The sequence below is a fragment of the Lepidochelys kempii genome, chromosome 5 (assembly GCF_965140285.1).
Source record: "Lepidochelys kempii isolate rLepKem1 chromosome 5, rLepKem1.hap1, whole genome shotgun sequence".
Classification (NCBI taxonomy): domain Eukaryota; kingdom Metazoa; phylum Chordata; order Testudines; family Cheloniidae; genus Lepidochelys; species Lepidochelys kempii.
This window is the reverse complement of record NC_136384.1, coordinates 72,570,282-72,591,158: the sequence shown is the minus strand read 5'-3', so window position 1 is coordinate 72,591,158 and position 20,877 is coordinate 72,570,282. Positions and strand designations below refer to the sequence as shown.

At 38.4% G+C, this 20,877-nt stretch overlaps 1 protein-coding gene across 5 annotated transcripts in view; it reads right to left on the bottom strand.

The window, feature by feature from the left end:
- YTHDC2 (YTH N6-methyladenosine RNA binding protein C2) overlaps window positions 1-18,480 on the bottom strand; it is a 51,321-nt gene extending 32,841 nt beyond the window's left edge. For 3 of the 5 annotated variants that reach the window (XM_073344721.1, XM_073344722.1, XM_073344725.1), the window contains exons 1-10: window positions 18,132-18,480; window positions 17,020-17,110; window positions 15,780-15,976; window positions 13,667-13,866; window positions 8,427-8,593; window positions 5,335-5,437; window positions 3,998-4,154; window positions 3,268-3,375; window positions 1,890-2,038; window positions 35-170 (exon numbers count right to left, since the gene is read on the bottom strand). In XM_073344721.1, the coding sequence (XP_073200822.1) occupies window positions 35-170; window positions 1,890-2,038; window positions 3,268-3,375; window positions 3,998-4,154; window positions 5,335-5,437; window positions 8,427-8,593; window positions 13,667-13,866; window positions 15,780-15,976; window positions 17,020-17,110; window positions 18,132-18,315 (1,492 nt within the window). In that variant the 5' untranslated portion in view covers window positions 18,316-18,480. Of the gene's footprint in view, window positions 1-34; window positions 171-1,889; window positions 2,039-3,267; window positions 3,376-3,997; window positions 4,155-5,334; window positions 5,438-8,426; window positions 8,594-13,666; window positions 13,867-15,779; window positions 15,977-16,665; window positions 16,736-17,019; window positions 17,111-18,131 lie in introns of those variants that run through there. The other 2 variants (XM_073344724.2, XM_073344726.1) reach the window with 2 other exon arrangements.
- Window positions 18,481-20,877: the final 2,397 nt, after the last annotated feature.

The following is a 20,877-nucleotide window of genomic DNA, read 5'->3' as shown; positions in this document are numbered from 1 at the left end:
GAAAAACAAGTTTACTAAAATAAGAGAAACCTACCACTGACATTTTCAGTTAAGATAAGGTGAAACACCTGAGCAAAGGCATCAACATCTTTATGCAACCATATATCGGAGAGACAAGAATCCATTTCTTTTATTAACCATGGTTCAAGGCAATTCACATCTTTTTCAGTCTGAAAAAAGATAATAGACTTGAAAAACAAAAAGTATTTGAATCTTCTCTAAAGCAGTTGCTAATCTAATGTTTTACATTCTTTGCACACCCACTCTCACACATCCTCCGACTCACCCACCCTTCACTATTTTAATAATGTGATACTACGCCAATCCAGTACATTATCACAGGAAAACAGGTTTCCAGCTTTCATAATGACTGGAATTGTGGCATACAAAAGTCACATGTCCTCAAACTAAATTATTATTAAAAAAGGACAAGAATGGTAAATCTGGACACTTTATCTAAACAAAAACAAAATACGTTTTTAAAATAGGATAAGATCTAATGCATTATAAGGATTTAATATGCAGTTAAGTCATTTTCACTAATCATTTTCACTAGAAGAAAATATTCTAAGCAGCAACTGAAATAAAAGCTTTTCATTTAAAATCATTTGTGCCCCTCTAAAAAACCTCTGTATCAACAATTTCACTATAAACTCATTTTCTAGACTTATTAAATACAGAACTGTAAACATCACTGTCTCTAAACACGCAGATTTATACAATTTATCATCTTATATGTACACATGTACTTGTAGCCTATACTTGATTTAGTCCTTTCCTATATCACATACAGAAAATTTTGTCACAAACTCTTTCAGGGAGGTGGAAGTTTCTCAGATGAATACCCATATAATATTGGAGACCAGGATTCATTTTCACATTATCACTCAAGACTGAGACACACAACAGTTAAGAACAGACTACAAACAACGCCATCCAAATTAAACTAATTTGGAACTGCAAAGAAGGTTGTAAAGATAGAGGTGACTGCAGGCAATTACTACAAGTGAGTGTGTCATTTATTCCCTTCCTACTACTGCTTACAAAAGAACAGTCCCTTATTTTTAAATATATACAAGTATAAGACTTCTATAATATGGTTTAGCTAATAAAATGCTATGGTTAAAGGACATGCCATTATAAGTAATCCCAACTTTCTACATAACAAACCCTATATATTAAGCAAAGATGATAATTGGGTGGCAGGTACAAAGTTTTAATCAAAAATACCTTTAATCAGTACTTGAATAAATTTGTCAGGAGAGCCTTAAATCTGAACTTTTTATTGCATTTTTCAACAAGTATATTCTGTCAGACATTTAGATAAATAGCTAATGTTCTTAAGTAATAACATTACTTAAGAGTGTTATACATTAAAGATTAACTGTAAATGGTCCCTACAGACCCATTTATTGTCTCTATGACTTCCATATGAACTTCGCTTAGTTTACAACAAAAAGATGATTTTTCCAGTACTGCCAGTTAAACTTGAATTATGAAAAGGATGGGTCAACTACACACAAGTATATGCAGTATAACTGTTTTGTCACTAAAGCAAGAAAATATGACTTAAAGAAGACTTTTGTGACCATAATAATATTTTAACATTAATTCATTGTTCTTAGCAATGTGAGATCTTCTGAGAGATATTCACTCACTCCTGCCATTAAGGGATTAAAAAGTCTTCCATTTAAAATACTAGTGTTAACAACATTCAGGCAGAACACACAACTTTTTCACAGGTGTATAGGATCTATCCATAATTTGTTTGTTAAAATTAAATTGCCTTATGTAACTGTTACAGCCACATATGTGGGGGAGAAAGCACAGACTACTAATATAAATACAGTGTATTTGAAAATTCAATTCTGACAAAAAGAAAAGCATACCAGTTGACTGAACACTGTGTCACCACCATCATCCAACAAGTCATACTCTTCAGCCACACTTGGTACAGATCTCTGTCTTTGAGATTCTGGTTTGCTAGTGTTGTCTTGAGCAGAATACCATTCTGTCAGGGTGGTTTGCTGTTTCTCTTCTAAAATATTTATAATTTTTGTAAAGCACTAATAAGCAAACATATTATCTAATACCCACTTTTATTTATGAAAGATAATTAAGTTTAAAATTGTATTTGGGACATTACCATGCATAAATACTTTCCAAAAAGCATACATTGTAAGAATTTGTCTATGCAATCCTTTGGTTAGAATGCTGGCTCAAATCCAGGGGCAGTTTCTAGTAACTAGCATAGATCTTCCAAAGTTTCATTATTGCAAACCTTTGCTTTAAGAGCAAGGAATAAAGCCAAAATATACAGACAGCTCAATCCTGAAATGATCAGGACAAAATACTGTTGACTGTAACGGTAGAGGAGTTCCAAGTAATGAATTGCTACAGGAATGGACACAAAATTTCTTACTTTTCTTCAAGCAGAAAACTTTTGAAACGATCAAGCAACAGGAATTAAATAGCTCTTAGACAAACATAATAATGGAGGCCGTAACTTGTCATTATACATATTTCTCAGAAATATAAAAGCTTTACTAGGTCAACAGTGATTTATCATTTCTATATCAAAGTGAGCAACATGAATGATGTACACTGTATGATGATGCCTCATGTTAATGTTAAGTTTTAACAGGTAGTTTGTTAATTGGTCATACAATGTATAGGTTGGGGGTTTTTTTGGTTTTTTTAAAAGGGACATGTATGTCTAATAGCCACACCATAGTCTTCTTTAAACTGGTTAATATTTGTGAGTTTTTCTAGATTCTATTTCTCTTAAATATACACCAGTTGGAAAGATAAACAAAACCCCTTTACATCAATAGTCACTGTTTCTGTGCACTGCAGACATTGTGCTGTGTGGACACAATTACATTCTATTCCCAGAGATGAGCATATACAGTACCTCTTGATATTATGATGCTTGCACACAGCTAGAAGTAAACAAATGAATTATGCAGGATTGTGCTTCTTTAGAAACAGTAAAAAAAAATAAAAAAAATTTACCAAGTGGAGAACAAAAAAACGTAAAAAAGTAAACAGCAGGAAATTAAGTGTTATTTCAAGATTTTTACAAAACATGCCAAAAAGAAGTAAAACATTTAGGGCCAAAAAATGCTTGCTTTGATCCACTGATGTTTATTATTCAATATTTTGAACAAAAATATATTTCTGAACAAAAATGTTTGTCATATTTTACTACTAGAAAACAGTGACTACTGCGGTTTCTTTTCCCCACCTCAAAATAAGTGTACCAACCTCGCTGTTTTTCTTTTTTGTATTTTACCATCTCTTTATTTGTATATCCTGTACTTCGTAAGATATCTTCCAGAAACATCTCCTTAACTTCATATGGTCTTCCTTGAACTGAAAATACAAATAATTAATATTCAGTATTTTTAGATTTTCCTTGCCTCAGTTAGTTATCCTTACATGTGGGAACCAATACATATGCCTTGGTATGGAGAAGAAAATGATTTCAACAAATTTCTAAGGGCTATTTTAAAGATTCAATAATAACTTTTTATTGGAATAATATTATAAACTTTGGTAGGGGTTCCTTGTATTAACAATACTGGAGTCAAGGCAGAGGAGCATTTTACAAGAAAGATGAAAATATCAGCTGGGAATTACATGCTCAAAGTTATTAGCACTTCTAATTTTCTCTGTATCAAGCTGAACTCGTTCTCTTGTCTTTATACCCCACTTTATTCCTTTACCTCAAAAGGACCAAAAAAATATAAAACTACTCTGTAAAAATAATGCACTAATCCGGAATGGTTACAGAAATGTTTCAAATCCAGCAAACTAAGGTGTGTGTGTCAGCACACAATTTCAACTTTGATTTGCTTAAGTGTCATAGGTTTAACAAACCCTTATTCAAATATTTTGTTATGTTTTAATGAGATAGATAAATTTTAGTTAGGAAATAACTGATCTTAAAATTAGTCAGATTTAGTATTTGTGCATATGCTATCACTTGACTTACTGTGTATCACTGGGCAGCTTCCAAAATATCTGATAAAGAGATTCACATCCAGAGCAGCACTAGAAAGAATCAGTTTCAAAGTTGTCTGTTTTTGCAATATGTCTCTTAACTTTGTTAGCAAGAAGTCACTGAATCGATCCCTCTCATGTACTTCATCCTATAACAAGCAGAAAAAAGGACAAACATCCCAGATCCAGGATCAAAATTTTTGAGAAAACTGTACCCATTGCTAACCTGTATAGTTGGCCAATAAGCTACACAAGTATTTGTCAAAGGAAATACATCTTTATATCATAAAGTAAAAAACGGTAGAGGAGGGATTTTGCACAAGTATCTCAGAGCAGAATTTGCCTGCTGAATCTTATTATTAAAGATGATGCATGATCCACAAAATACTGCTAGATTTTTAGATCCTCGGTTGGGTTTTCAGACTGGCAGTTACAAGACAATCTCCTTACTCAATAACCGAACAAATCTGATTATCACTGGATCCCCACAATTTAATTTTTATAAATAACTTTTCTGCGTTGATTAGCATTTACCATAAGAGCCAAAAAAAAAAAAAATAATCACACAATCCTCCATGAAGGATAATTTAGTCACAGGTAGCTGACCAGAGATTATTTATACCTTGTAACTTTTTCTAAAAAGTCATAACTCAGATCCATTAAACTGTGAAGGTATCTTGCTCTACGTAATCATGTGTTCCTATGATTGTTCTCTTTGCTATTCTTTCTGTTACAATCTAAGGCAACACACACTAAATTGGTGTAAGCTCTTTGGAGCAGGGACCTTTCTGCATGTTTGTACAGTGCTTAGCACAATAGGGCAATGATCATGATTGTTGCCAGAGTGCTCAGCACTTTGCAGCACAGAATGCTTAAAGAAGTGTTGCTACAATTTAGACTGCAAACAGAAATGTGAGACACATGGAATTCTGATGCATGTTCACCAGACTCCACAGTATCTACATGAGCTGTCCTAAGACTCAATGTATTTAGTTCCAAAAGATGTTGCAAACAATTGAGGATTCTATCTTCCCCTCAACATATCTGTATACTCTTATTAATTTCAAATATGCACTTAAAAAAACCTGAGCCCATTAAACAGGCTGGCAGTATTTTTAATGCAGAAAAACATACAAGCACATGAACTACTATATAGACCAGTCAAGCGCAGCAAATACAGTAATAATTATTTATATTCTGCTCAGCTGACATGAAGATTTGAGACTAAGTATAATATACAGCCAATTAATGAGAAAAAATAAGGCCTGACATCACATTTGTCAAGGCCTCTGGAATGTCACTCTACATTGAACACTTAAGGGTTCTTACCACGATAACATGTGTCACGGTCGATAGCGTGCTGTCTCCTGCCATTAGCGTACGAAGTAATACACCATTAGTGCAAAACGTTAGCAATGTCTTTGGAGAAACCCTAATTAAATAGGTATGAAACAGACACGTTCAGTTCTTTGCAATGTTATAAATTACATATAATTTAAAATAGGCATTCTCTCTTTCATATTCCTATTAAAAATGAATACTACTAAAAAAAATATTAACACCTGCTCACTAAGAAATGACTCCTTAACCTAAGGCCAGATTCAGAGTAAAAATCCCTAAGATAAGAACCTTGAGAATATACATATATGCCAACCTGACTGTTTAATTATATGTAAAATCCACAGGATGGCTTAGTTTATAAAAACATGCTCTTGAACTTTCCATCTTATACCACTGAAAAATATTTTCAACTGTCAGTGCTTGAAATCAGCTGGGTCACACCAGCCTGGCTTGCAAGCCAGTCTTTTTTAGGCTACAGCTACACTCAAAAGTTTACAGTGGTGGAGCTGCAGCAATCCAGGTGTGCTACTGTAAGCTCTCTAATGTGACCGCACTAAGCTGATGGGAGCCCGTCTGCTTAACTACTCCAGCCCCACCGACATAGCACTGTCTAAACAGTGCTTACATCACTCTGGGGGGTGGCTTTTTCACACCCCAGAGTGACATAAGTTATATGGCAGCAAATGCTAGTGTAGACATAGCCCTAGAGGCTTCCATCTTGTTCTCCAGAATCTCAGCTCTCATGTCAGTAGAGCCCAAGCAATTATATTCTGAATATCTTCAAATTTGTACTGTACTCGCATCTCACTTGGTGCCCCCAATAAGCAAAGTGAGGTGTGTGGGCAGAGCTTGGGAGACTGCCACTACTTTTCCCCTGCCAATTCAAGCCTCAACAAATGCTTAACATCCACCTCTAGCAAGGGTTGTGGGGTTTTTTTGCAGACATATAAAGCGTAGCAGCAAAGGGAGACACACAGGAAAATAGCTGGGAATTCATTCAGCCTCTCAAAATAAGAAACCAGCCTAAAGGTATCTTACCTCTCCATCCCTAACCTACCTCTGTTCAGATTAACATCTATGACTGCCTGTCCAGCTTCTCTTCCTTGGGTAGCCCCGTCATATAATGTTTAACAGGACTAAAAAAATAAACTACTTTCCCTCCCAAATGCTCCGTTGTTCTTCTCCCCTTGTCAATTACTGTTGGAAATTCCACTATCCTCCCTGTCTCTCTCCCATTCAAGCTCCTTCTAGAATCCTGTTAGTTCTTTTAGGAGATATTGCCTAGGAAAACACCTGCTCCTGTCCACCACTGCCACCAAATCCTACATAAACTAAGTATTCCTCTCCTCCGCTACTGCAACCTCCTCTTCTCTGGCCTGCCAGACAGACACTCATCTTGCCCCGGCCCACTTCAGACTGTCAAAACGCTACTGCAAGTAATGACAGGTTTCAGAGTAACAGCCGTGTTAGTCTGTCTTTGCAAAAAGAAAAGGAGTACTTGTGGCACCTTAGAGACTAACCAATTTATTTGAGCATGAGCTTTCGTGAGCTACAGCTCACTTCATTGGATGCATACCGTGGAAACTGCAGTAGACATTATATACACACAGAGACCATGAAACAATACCCCCTCCCACCCCACTGTCCTGCTGGTAATAGCTTATCTAAAGTGATCATCAAGTTGGGCCATTTCCAGCACAAATCCAGGTTTTCTCACCCTCCACCCCCCCACACACAAACTCACTCTCCTGCTGGTAATAGCCCATCCAAAGTGACCACTCTCTTCACAATGTGTATGATAATCAAGGTGGGTCATTTCCAGCACAAATCCAGGTTCTCTCACTCCCTCACCCCCCTCCGAAAACCCCACACACAAACTCACTCTCCTGCTAGTAACAGCTTATCAAAAGTGACCACTCTCCCTACAATGTGCATGATAATCAAGGTGGGCCATTTCCAGCACAAATCCAGGTTTTCTCACCCCCCCACCCCCATACACACACAAACTCACTCTCCTGCTGGTAATAGCTTATCTAAAGTGATCATTAAGTTGGGCCATTTCCAGCAAATCAAGTAAATCATCCATTTTACTGGACACTTTCATAATCTTTAGCCCCTCTTCAAAACCCTTCACCAGCTTCCTGTGACTTTCTCCATCAAATGTACGCCTCTGTATTCACCTTCAAGGCCACCTAGCTCCTTCATTCCTCTGCTTTTGTCACCTTCTGCACTCACCTTAGCACCTCCACTCTACTGAAGCTGCATAATTAGCCAAGACTTTAGTGTCCTCCTCCTACTTGTCCCCACACCACCTTCTGAATGGCACCATATGCCTGGAAACCCCCAACCCCTCCATCCTCAGTTCACCATGCATCCAACCACTCTTTTCCCCCCACTTTAAAAAACACAGGTCTCCCAACAGTCTGATAAACCTCCTGCTGGAAAGGGTTAGCTAATGAACAAATTAAAATAAAAAACAAACAAAACATTTACAAAAAAAACAGGCAAGGGCTCAACTAATTTTTGTTTCTTCCTATTGTCTACACTTTTAAACACTATTTAGCGTGTATTACGTTAAATTGTTTAGAACAAGGCCCTATCTTACTAGCCATGTCTTCAGAGCTCTGAAGACTTTTAGAACTATACAAATAATGAATAAAAATAAACCTTTTTATTTTCACTGAAATGGATTGGGATTTTGTGCTTGAGGAAAAACTTAGATCCACATTTCCTCAAATTATCTATTTCCAGATCAAACTAAGGCTAAAGTTTTGTGTCAGCAGAGATTTTTATTCCCCTACCCAGAAGTCTATGCAAGCAAAATTCTGTTTTTTGCACTTTCATAGACATCTGATGAGATGGAACTTCATATATTATACTTCACACAGTGTAGCCAACTATCTGTGTTTCTTTGATCATTTATTATGCTGCATCACAGATAAGCATGTTGTTTAAATGACATGAGATGAACACTACCTGCCCTGAGAAACTTAAAATTTAATTTTTCTTCAAAGAGTTAGATACGTTCATACAACTTGGGGGTTTTTTTGTTAAACATAATTAAGTAATATTATTTATACCTGCTTTCTAATCGGATCTGATAGCCAATTGTCTGGCCAATCTTTTCTCTTCTTTCTGCGGCAACCCTTTCAGCCACAGCAATAGCTGCCAAACGTCTTGGTTGAGTGCAAAATATGCGACATGGAATTCCATTTTTGTAACAGTCATCAAGAAGGAATTGAGGAATCTAGAAGAAAGTGGGTTTGTTTTTTAGTTTGATAGCATTGCAACTTTCCTACCTTAGCAAACAAAATATATAACTGAGCAGCACCACTGAATAAAGCAGTTTGCATTGACTCATTTTATACAGAAGAGAGGGAGATTCAGTTTGTAATAGCTCATTATTCATTTTAGGGTATTTTGGCTGTTTAATGCTGGTACTCAGCAGGAAAGAGGCAAATCACCATAAATCACTACAGAAATAGACAAGTGGTGCGAGGTTTAGAAGCTCGTGGCTGTCTGCTCTCTCCCTCTCTGTTGTTTATTATTGAGAGGAAAGGACAAAGCTTCTTATCCTAGATGCCAACCCGCATCACTGCAAGGTTTTGGGTGCTGAAGTGTTTGATCTTTCTTTTCCCTCCTCCTACCTACTAGCCTTTCTTAGGCTCTGCTGAGACTGCTCCTCCTGCTGTTGCCAAATGAGAAATCCCTCTTGGATTCATAGCAGAGGGCAGAGCTGGCTCCTGATGCAGGAAGAAGGCATCCAAAGCCAAAAAGAATTTTTTCTAGGAGTGTTTAATAGACCCATAATGGGCTATTACTGACAAAGTCAGGGAAACAGAACAGGCACCTTTCAATTTGATTTTAAGTAGATGAAGTTATTTTGGGCTCTAGTCTGTTTGAGAGAGAATTTGAAACATTTCAGATGCTGTTTTCTCAAGTTCCTGACCCAAAACAGTGATTACATAAACTATACTCACTTGAGATCAGGAGCATTGGTACACAGGATGATCTAACAAAATTTTAATGATGTCAAACTTCTAACCAAATATATAAAAGAACATTACAATTTCTCTTAAAAGAGAAATAGCAACACTGCAATTTTGTCATGACAACTTTTAGGAAAAGTCTGATGTACTCATGGTAGAGTTTCAGAGAACTCTACAGTCATTATTCATTATTTAGAATCAAAATAAATGCCAAAAACAGAAAACAAATATTTACTGAATACATCTGCCCTTTCTACATCATGGCTGACAATTTTACCATCCTCATCTAGTATTCAATTTATGCAACTGTCAGGTTTTGTTTGTTTCTAATATATTTAAATAATTATTTCTTATTGTCCTTAACCCTACTGGCCACTGATCCCTTTCTTACCACTTGTCTGCATTTCCTAACTGTAATTCGCAGTCATTTCTATCAACTTTTCTGTATGTGTGCATATGTCAACTATTTCTTAATTGCCACTTTCACTTCCCCTCTAAATCAGGATGGGTTGAGCCAAAAGCAAAAAAAAATAAAACCAAGAATTGTTGACTTTTCTGGGATAAATCGTGCTCCCTTAATCTTGCATTGGAATATCCCATGTGCACAAAGTAAGCAGGATTTGGCCCTGTGTTCTTAGGTCATTTCATTGTGTTAAAAACACAGCACATAATGCAGGGGCCATAGACTACAATACAAAAAGTGTAGGCCTGGAACGTGCCTGGAGAGATCCAGTCCCCGCCCCCCAGGATAAAGTATACTTTAGACCATCTTTGACGGCTGTTTGTCTAACCTGTTCTTAAAAATCTCCATTGACAAGGATTCCACAGCCTCCCTTGAAAGCCTATTCCAGACCTTAACTATCCTTACACTTATGAAGTTTTTCCTAATATCTAACCTAAATCTCCCTTGCTGCAGAGTAAGCCTATTACTTCTTGTCCTACCTTCAGTAGACCTGGATAACACTTGATCACCATTCTCTTTATAACAGCCCTTAATATATCTGAAGACTTAACGTGCTCAGATTTTTTAAAACCTTTCCTCATAGGTCAGGTTTTCTAACCCTTTTGTCATTTTGTTACCCTCCCCTCATCCTCCCGTCCCCGTGGACACTCAACTAGTATGTCTACACCTTTCCTAAAATGTGGTGCCCAAACCTGGAAATAGTACTTCAGCTGAGGCCCAACCAAGCCGAGCAGAATGGAACAATTACCTCCCCTGTCTGACAGTCCTGTTAATGCACCCCAAAATGATACGAACCTTTTTTCACAACTGCATTGCATTGTTGACTCGTTCGATTTTGTGATCCCTGCCCATATCCTTTTCAGCAGTACTAACACCTAGCCAGGTTTCAGAGTAACAGCTGTGTTAGTCTGTATTTGCAAAAAGAAAAGGAGTACTTGTGGCACCTTAGAGACTAACCAATTCATTTGAGCATGAGCTTTCGTGAGCTACAGCTTCACTTCACCATGGTGGTATGCATCCGATGAAGTGAGCTGTAGCTCACGAAAGCTCATGCTCAAATAAATTGGTTAGTCTCTAAGGTGCCACAAGTACTCCTTTTCTTTTTGCGAACACCTAGCCAGTTATTCCCCATTTTGTAGTTGTGCATTTGATTTTTTCCTTCCTAAGTGAAGTACTTCACTCGTCTTCACTGAATTTCATCTTGTTCATTTCAGAGCAATTTTCTAATCTGTAAAGGTCATTTTGAATTCTAATCCCATTTTCCAAAGGGCTAACAACCAGTCCCAGGTTGGTGTCATCCACAAATTTTATAAGCATACTCTCCACTCTATTGAATAGTACTAGGGCTGTTGATTAATCGCAGTTAACTCACACGATTAACTCAAAAAAATTAATCACAATTAATCGCACTATTAAACAATAGAATACCAATTGAAATTTATTAAATATTTTGGATTTTTTCTACATTTTCAAATATATTGATTTCTATTACAACACAGAATACAAAGTGTACAGTGCTCACTTTATATTATTATTTTTAATTACAAATATTTGAACTATAAAAATTATAAAAGAAATGGTATTTTTCAATTCACCTCATACAAGTACTGTAGTGCAATCTCTTTAGAGTGAAAGTATAACTTACAAATGTAGGGTTTTTTTTGTTACATAACTGCACTCAAAAACAAAACAATGGAAAACTTTAGAGCCTACAAGTCCACTCAGTCCTACTTTTTGTTCAGCCAATCATTAAGACAAACAAGTTTGTTTACATTTATGGGAGATACTGCTGCCTGCTCATTTACAACATTACTTGACAGTGAGAACAGGCATCCACATGGCACATTTGTAGCCGGTGTTGCAAGGTATTTACGTGCCAGATATGCTAACCATTCATACGCCCCTTCATGCTTCGGCCACCATTCCAGAGGGCATACTTCCATGCTGATGATGCTTGTTAAAAAAATGTGTTCATTCAATTTGTGACTGAACTCCTTGGGGGAGAATTGTATGTCCCCTGTTCTGTTTTACCCGCATTCTGCCATATATTTCATGTTATTGCAGTCTCGGATGATGACTCAGCACATGTTGTTCATTCTGAGAACACTTTCACAGCAGATTTGACAAAACACAAAAAAGGTACTAATGTGAGATTTCTAAAAATAGCTACAGCACTCGAGCCAAGGTTTAAGAATTGGAAGTGCCTTCCAAAATCTGAGAGGAACGAGTTGTGGGGCATGCTTTCAGAAGTCTTAAAAGAGCAACACTCAGATGCGGAAACCACAGAACCCGAACTATCAAAAAAGCAAATCAAGTTTCTGCTGGTGGCATCTGACTCAGATGATGAAAATGAACATGCGTCGGTCTGCTCTGGATCGTTATCATCAGGGTGGTTGAAGCATGAAGGGACATATGAATGTTTAGCACATCTGGCATGTAAATATTTTGCAACGCTGGTTACAACCATGCCATGCGAATGCCTGTTCTCACTTTCAGGGGAAATTGTCAACAAGAAGCGAGCAGCATTATCTTCTGCAAATTGTAGCCAAACTTTTTTGTCTGAGCAATTGGTTGAAGTAGGACTGAGTGGATTTGTAGGCTCTAAAGTTTTACATTGTTTTATTTTTGAATGCAGTTACAAACGTAGAATTATGTGCAAAAAGTAAGTTCAACTTTCATGATAAAGAGATTGCACTACAGTACTTCTATTAGGTTAATTGAAAAATACTATTTCTTTTGTTTATTACAGTGCAAATATTTGTAATCAAAAATAAATATAAAGTGAGCACTGTACACGTATTCTGTGTTGAATACATAATTGATTTCTGTAATTGAAATCAATACATTTGAAAATGTAGAAAACATCCAAAAATATTCAAATAAATGGAATTCTATTATTGTTTAAATCATGCAATGGATCGCGATTAATTTTTTAAATCGCCTGACAGCCCTAAATAGTACCAAACTCTTGCGGGACCCCACTAGATATGTCCTCCCTGTCTGACAGCAAACCACTGATAACCACTCTGTCCTATATGAGAACATCATATAGGACTGTAACAAAAGCCTCACCAAAAAAAGACATATCATGTCTAGAGATTCCCCCATTCACTAGTCCAGTAACCAGCAGCTGACCTTCAGTTTGTGTCTCCACCATGACAATTTGCATTTTTGTTAATTTACAACTAAGGGCCCAAAGTATTCTGTAGTAAGAGTGTGTCCTTAGGCCTTGATTCTGCAAGTTGATCCAGATGGACACACTGAAGTCAGTGGAGCTCCATACAAAGGCAGGAGTTCACTCATGTGGATCAGCTTGCATGATTGAGGTCTTTGAATAACAGGACTGGTGATTTTGTCCTAAACGCTCTTCAAAACTTCTGATCACTTCAAAATTTTCTATTTCTCAGACTAGGCTATTTGGTTAGTAATTTACCCTGTTTTTGTATTGTCTTCACCTTTATTACAATGGGTTTCAGTCTGACCTACTCAGGAAAGTTTATTAGGATGTAAGGAGAAAAAAAATGAAATAAATAAAACATTTTAAAATGCACTTTACATTGTCTGAAAAAGTCAGTAACTATATTGTTATTAGAAAGATGTGAGAAGCACAGAAGCATAGCTATTTAATATAAGCACCTGATTTCTGTCAAATATTTCAGTTGCAGAAGGAGACAGAAAATGTGATTTAACAGAGAATCTTTCCACTAACAGGCCAAAGAAAAGCTAACAGAGTAATACGAAGAGATCCCATTTAAATAAATAATGTTTTAGGATTTCATATTGACACACAGATAAAACACATATGGTTAGTCCAACAGTATAAAGAACTAATTCTGTCCTTTCAATTTCATTAAGCAAAAAGACATACCTGAGTAGTTTTTCCAGATCCAGTTTCTCCCACAATCAGAACAACTTTATTTTCTTTAATAATTCTGACAATTTCTTCATGTTTTTCAAAAACTGGTAGAGATTGCCTGAAGGAATCAAATTCAGATTCCCCCCTTTTCACAGGAATCTGAGGGATGCCATTGTTAAGTCGCCCACTTGTCTTACTCATTTCTCTGTTCTCTAAGACAAGACAGAATTAATGACATGGCACCAAAGGTGTCCTCCAAAACGCAAGAATTCAATGCAAAACTGAACACTGACTTCATTTTAGAAACCTCTATTTTAACAAAATACCACGTTTCCATGTTAGTGCAATAAGATATTTAAAGTGACAAATGAACACATTCTAGAACACAGGTGGAAGACATTCTGTTGTTTAACAAAAGGTATTTCTGAAAGAATAAAAAGATTAACCTTCCCAATATCTCACTGCCAAAGTTGGGAAAGGCTACAAGTGCTGTGAAAACATCAGACTCAGCCCTATAGGGAAAGGGAACAGTCCATTATATTTAAAAGCACCACATCTAGGCATCTAAGGAGAGGTGGCAACTGACTTAAAGAAGCTGACCTGTGAGGCTACCATGCTGGCCTTAAGTCTCTCCTGCAGACCCATTTCTTCCACAGTTCCTAGAGAAGTTATCATATATTAAAATAATAAATGACTAACGATTTTTTAAACTACTCCACCATGATGCATACATGCCTTCTATGAGTTAATGTATAATCATATTGTAACCCATGTGCTTCTTCTCCCACTCCTTTCCTAATGATTGTTGGCCACATTCATTGTATCCATGTTTAAATTAGCCCCCAATCCTGCAGACAGGGTATGTCTACAGAAGAGTTATAAACCCTGGCCAGCTGACTCAGGCTCATGGTGTTAGGGCTGCAGCACTGCTTAACTGCAGTGTAGACTTCCAGGTTTGGGCTGCAGCCCAGACTCTAGAACCCTGAGAGGATCCCAGAGCTCAGGCTGCAGTCCCAGCTGGGAATCTATACTGCAGTTAAGAACCCCAGCAAGCCCAAGTCAGCAGGCATGTACCTGCTGTGGGGTCTAATTGCAGTGTAAACATACCCTTAGACATGTGTCTAATTTGGAATAAGGTACACTGATTTTGCTAAGTCTATACTTCTAAATACACGGTGTACATACCAACGTATTTAACACTAGCACATACCATAAACATGCAAGAATCCTAAAAATCTTTAGCATAAGAGGCTATTCTGCAAGAGTCTAATGTTAAACTACCTAAAAACCAAACTATTTATGTTCATCACTATTGAATAAACTAAAAATAAATTCTAAAATAAATTGTAGGTAGGTTTTTATGCTTCTTGCAAAACATCAATTCAAGCAGTTTTAGTATAAGCTTACTGAGAATGTCAAATCTAACTATCAAGAAACACCTTTACACCATGAAAAAGTCAGAAGATGCAAATTCAATACAAACTTGAGTCCTTTATTGCTACTTCTACTTGACACAGGCTAACAGACTGAGCTGGACAGGAGCAAATAATTGGCTAAGCAGGCTGGATAGGTAAATAGACTTACTGTTTGTACACTACTATATCAAATCCTATACACCCTTCTTCAAAAAGCACTGCCACACGGGTATTAAACAATGGCTCCCAACCACACAAAATTCTAGTCTTGTTAACCTTATTATAATACAACCTCAAGAAAAAGAGATGTGTAGCAGTATTTAGAACCATCATAAAATATGTAATGTCAAATGAAGTAGAGTTTTCTGTGCACTAGATCAAACCTCCTATACAAAAATACAATTAAGCCCTCATACCTGAATACCTGTTCAAGTAATAATCCTGTTAAAAGGTCAGTGTTCTAGCATACGATAATTTTTCAAATGTATATTTGAACTAGTTCTCTCATTTAGTGGAGATTTAAGAAGTCTGAATTGTAAACTCTTTAGGTTACGGACCATGTCTAGAGCCGGAATACAATTAATATAATACAAATATAAGCTTCCTAATAGGAAGAAGTCAATAGTATAGCATGGAATGAGAAAATGAAAAGCATGTTATTGTCTAACAGTATGAATTCACAAACTCTTATCAGATTATACTGCACATACCAGCTTCAACAGCAAACACATTTCCTCGTTCTGTTTTTGGTAGAAGTTCAGTGCGTTCTTTATTGGTCACAGGAAATCTCTGAATTAGGCTCCTAATAGCATGTTTTGTATTGGGGGTCAAACTACAGGCCATTACTGTATGAGCCAATTCTGATCCATCTTTCTTTTTTATGGTTAAATATCTGTTTGCTCCTTTTCTGAAGGAAAAAAAAAAAAAAAAGAAAGAAAAATTTTTCATTTCGCTAGGTAGTAACTATTTTACCTATACATACAAATCTTTTGACAATTAACTCCTAAATTATATTAAGGTGACCTACAAAAAAAGTCTAATAATATACTAAATACCACAAAAAAACCCACAGAATAAGAGAAGCATCCAGCACACTATTAACTTAAGAGATCCAACAGAATGCCTAAGCAAAAAGTCAACCTGGTTTTATGATTCTGACTCAAAGACCTGCTATTATGTCAGCGATCATAATCAGGCTTTTGAACCTTGATAGTACCCCTTCAGAAGTTATCTCAAGAATCAAAGAAGAAAAAGACTGAGTTTGAGCAAAACATTTCTTAGGATGCTTCCCCAACTGATCTATCAGCAAGTCCAGATTTGTATGTCCCTTATATAGACTGTGATCTGTTTCCTCTTCCGCTGTGTGACCCTACAACTTTTGGGCCTTGATCATCTTCTGTTTATCTCAGCATGAAAGGGGCCCTCTGTATGAGGATTTCCCCTTTTCTACTTAGAAGGCTGAAATGCAGAGCGACTTGGGGAGTAAACCCATCCCTGCAGTACCATCCAACCCCTTTCCTCCATTACTCTGTAAAGATGTTCTCACAAATGTCTAGGAGTAAGGGAGATGCTGCTCTCGATGATATTGTTCCTTACCAAGCTCCCAGATCCCATGCAGAATCTTGGTCAGGAGGCAATACAGTTCAGAGCAGAATGACTCCTGGCACTGTGTGGAAAGAGAGTTCTTTCTTTGTCAATTTCACAGATCCATAAGGTACAGAGGGGACAAGGCTTCCCAAACGGTATAGGCCCCAAATTCCTTCAACCAGAGAAATAGTGCTCAAAGAACCCTGCAAGGAACCCCAATATCTCTTCCCTACTAAACCCTCCTGAATGATCTGGCCCTCAGTCAAATTACAAGAAATATTGGAAATGTATATATGGCCTTTTAAAGAGATATATGGACTTTCATTTTTAGTAATTAACACAACTAATCTCACATTAACTTACCCTTTACTTTTAGAAATCAGACCAAGAGACTGACTCAGTCGGTGAATAAATGCTCTTTCAGTACTAGTCAAAGAAGAAGGAAATTCCATTTCTAGAAAAAAATTTAAAAAATTAGAAGATTTAACACAACATAATCAGCATGTTACTTCTTCCCTATTTCAAATAAAATGAGAAATATTTGCTTATTTCCATGCCAAAACAAGCAATCTCACCAAAAACTAGTGAGCAGAGATCTCTAAACCTCCAAACAAATTAGTTTCATTTATCTTCTCCCAAGAGAGGAGGCAAACCTGTACTTCTCACTAGCAAAGTAGAACTATCTTTCTAACACATATAATGGTTCCTAGCTTTTTCAGGCAACTGCAATCATTTGCCAGGCCCAGTGTCAGATCTCAGGGGTACAAGTGCCAGGGAGTCATGTCCCCCATTCACCCTTGAATATTTTGGCCAATATGGCACTTGGGCAATTAGAGGACTGGGGTGGTATAGGAGCTCATTATGTTGGGCTACAGCTCACAACTAATAGGGGATACAAGATGCACTAAGCCTCCATGGAACCTCAAACAGAATAGGGCAGCAAACACACATGAAGTACCAGCACTCAAGATATGTTCTAGCCATGAATATTATAGCTCAGACATGACATGCTGCCAGCCCCATCACCCTAAATTCATCTCAACAGGTATTCCTGTCAATGCTGGAATGATTCTACCTGCTTCCCAAACCAAGATCCCCATGGTGCCCTCAGAGAGCTTCTGCCACCAGAATGGGGCAACAGTATAACATCCCCCCTCCCCATGTCCTGTCCTGTCTTCCCCCCCTCAGATCACCCCCCAACCCAATCCAAGCCCTCCCCCACACCTCTTGCCTAGGTCACACACACACACACACAACCCAAACCCTGCACTCCCCCACCACACCCCCTTGCCCAGGTCACCACCCCCCAACCCAAGCCCTACCTCCCGGCAACCCCTCCCCACACTCCCTGTCGAGATCACCCCCCGCCCCAGACAGACAGATCTCTCTGCTCACCCAGAAGCCCCCTCGGCCCCCAGAGCCTCACCCACCGACTCCCTCCCAGGAGCCTCCACATCATCCCGACCCGCGGTCACCTCTCTGGTCCCCGTAGCGGAACCGCTCCAGGGCGATGTTCACCGCGATCTTCACCTCCTCGTCGATGCGGATGTCCTTCAGCCCCCTGGCCCGGCCGCTGCCCGAGCCGGAGGCGGCGGCCGGGCCCCCGCCAGACAGGGCGCTGCTGGGCGGCCGGGGGGACACACTGCTGGGCCGGGACATGGCCCTGCGGGGACGAGACACTCGCTCCCAGACAGGCCCCGGGGCTGCAGGGCTCCCTCTGGCGGCCAGGGCAGGCCGCGCGCGCGCACCTGCCAGCGGCCAGGTCACCAGGCAGCCGCCGCGCCGGCGGTGTGGGACTCGCAGGAAAAGTGAAAGGGGGTTGGAAGGGGGGGAGTCGCGACGCAATGACGTTCCTGCAGGCGGGGGCGGGGCGAAGGGGGCACGCAGGAAATAGGACCAGGCGCCGCGCGGGGCGTATGCGCTAGGGGGCGGCCGTGTCGGTCCAATCACAGCCTTAGGGGCCGCGCGCGGGACGCTGGGCTAAGGCCGCCGTGTGTTCAGGCCCTGGCTGAGCGCGGGGCGCCCACCTCACCTGGCTGCCTCTCTTCCCCAGGCGCTGCCTGTGGGCGGCTCCTCCCCACGTGGGCCAGGCTGAAGCTCCTGCTGCTATTGTCTGCCTCGGTTTCTGAGGCAGGGGCGGCACGAGGTGCTGTTCCGTGCGGATTTGTCCTCCCTGTAAATCGACCCAAAGCTACAATTTCCGAAGGACCCTTCCTCAGATTTAAGGTCCTAAACCCATAAAGGTCAATGGGATTTACCTTCCTAGGTTGCTCTTCTCCTGTCTCTCCTCACTTCGGCTCTTTCTCTCTTTGTTTTAAAAGTTATAGTTTTCACAAAAACCTCCAAAAATAAAGCAATTAAAAACTGAACAAAACAACAAACTCACAAAGAGAAAAAATGGTAAAAACTTTCGTTTAAATAAATCCAGTACCTTAATTATTTTAACCCTTCAGAAATGCAACAGATGGAATTACTCCTAACTTTCTTCAAAATATAGTTGCCAAGCAATGGAAATGCAGACCCTACTTCTAATCCTAACCACTAACTAATATTTAAAACATATTTAAAACATGGGATTTCCTTATTTCCAGATAGAAGAGTTTTAAAATAAAGTTTAATATAAGGTAATCAAAAATGCCTTAAGTTACTAAAGTAACACAACAAAATTGGCAAATATATTTTTATCAATTTTAAAAAAGTTAAGGTGATAACTTGTTTATTTAAATGTTTAACCCTTTGTCATTTTTGTTTGCCTTAAAAAAGACTTGGTCCCTATTACATTGTAATCACATTAAATTAGTCTATGGATTAAATTTGGGTTACTAAAAATTTAAAAAATTTAAAACAAAAAATGTATTATGTTAACTAAAATTACATCCCACAAACTAAATACACCATAAAACCACACCACAAAAACACCCCCAAAAATCAGTATTGAGATAAAAAAAACAAAAAAATTGAACTGCACAAATAAAAAATTGGTCAAATACACCTCAGTCTACCATATACAAACAATTAAGTTGGCAATCAGCTAAAAACCACTATCAGTTAATTTAAACTTAGCTACTATGTAAAAGCAATTGTATTATTGCTCTGTATGTCATTTACATAACATTGCTAAACTGTTTAACCAACACATGAATAAAAATCCACAAACAAATGGTAGCAAACAACAACAACACAATAACTACAATTTGGGTAAACAAATCCCTGTTAGCACCAGTCATAATGTGGGTAAGTGACCCTGCATCCTAAGTAAAACAGACATTATTCAAAACAATCTTGTCCAGTGTCCAAGTACCAACATTAAATCCTAACACAGAAATATTTAATAAATTGGTTATTGCTTACTGTCCATTCAGTAAGTTACCTGGAAAACAGCATCCATAAAAAAAACAAAAACTAAATCTACATCAACTACTGGTATATCACAGAGTAATGCCACCAATAAAATAAAAAAGCTAGCCGTTCTTGTTTCCTACCCAGCAAAGCTTACCAAAGGGTAACAACCAGCAGTAAGGGTAATCTATAATATGAATGGACAGTATTGGGTAGTAACTAATTACAAAACATTTATATATAAAGGCCTCATTTGTAATGTCACTACTCCAAATTTCTGTTTTACTTCTCATATACGTAGCACGGTGGGACACACTATAATAATGCTTATCCCAGTATTTCAAAACATTCAGCCTTCTACCAATAATTGTTGGATCATATTAAAGAAGTTCTGTATTAAAAATCACAAATAAGTTTGATTCCCCAGAGTTTAAATTCCAGGGTATTACTAATTAAGAGGTCTCTTGGTTTTTGGTACTGTTTCTCTCCCTCTATGTGTGAAACTTGCAAGCAGCTAATTGTGTTAGTACATTCTAAGACAGAGTCTGTTCTCAAAGCAATTCACAGAGAGAGAGACTCAAAGCAATACTCTAACAACAGAAACAGCACCCAGAGACTCCCCGCCCTTTTGTTGTATTAACAATTGTGATTAAAATAGAGATAGAGGATGTATGTGGATGGATGCTTGGTGTGGATAATAACTGAATGATCAGGGAGGTGCCAGCCTAAGAATCCAGTGTCCATCGGCTGAAGAAGGCGTCAAGTGGAAATAACCAGAGGACCCCCCCCGGAGGGCAGACTGGAATCCACCCAACAGCCTCAAGAATGGGAGAACCAAAGAACAAGATAACATCTTGGAGCTGTCAGGAATGTGCTATCTGC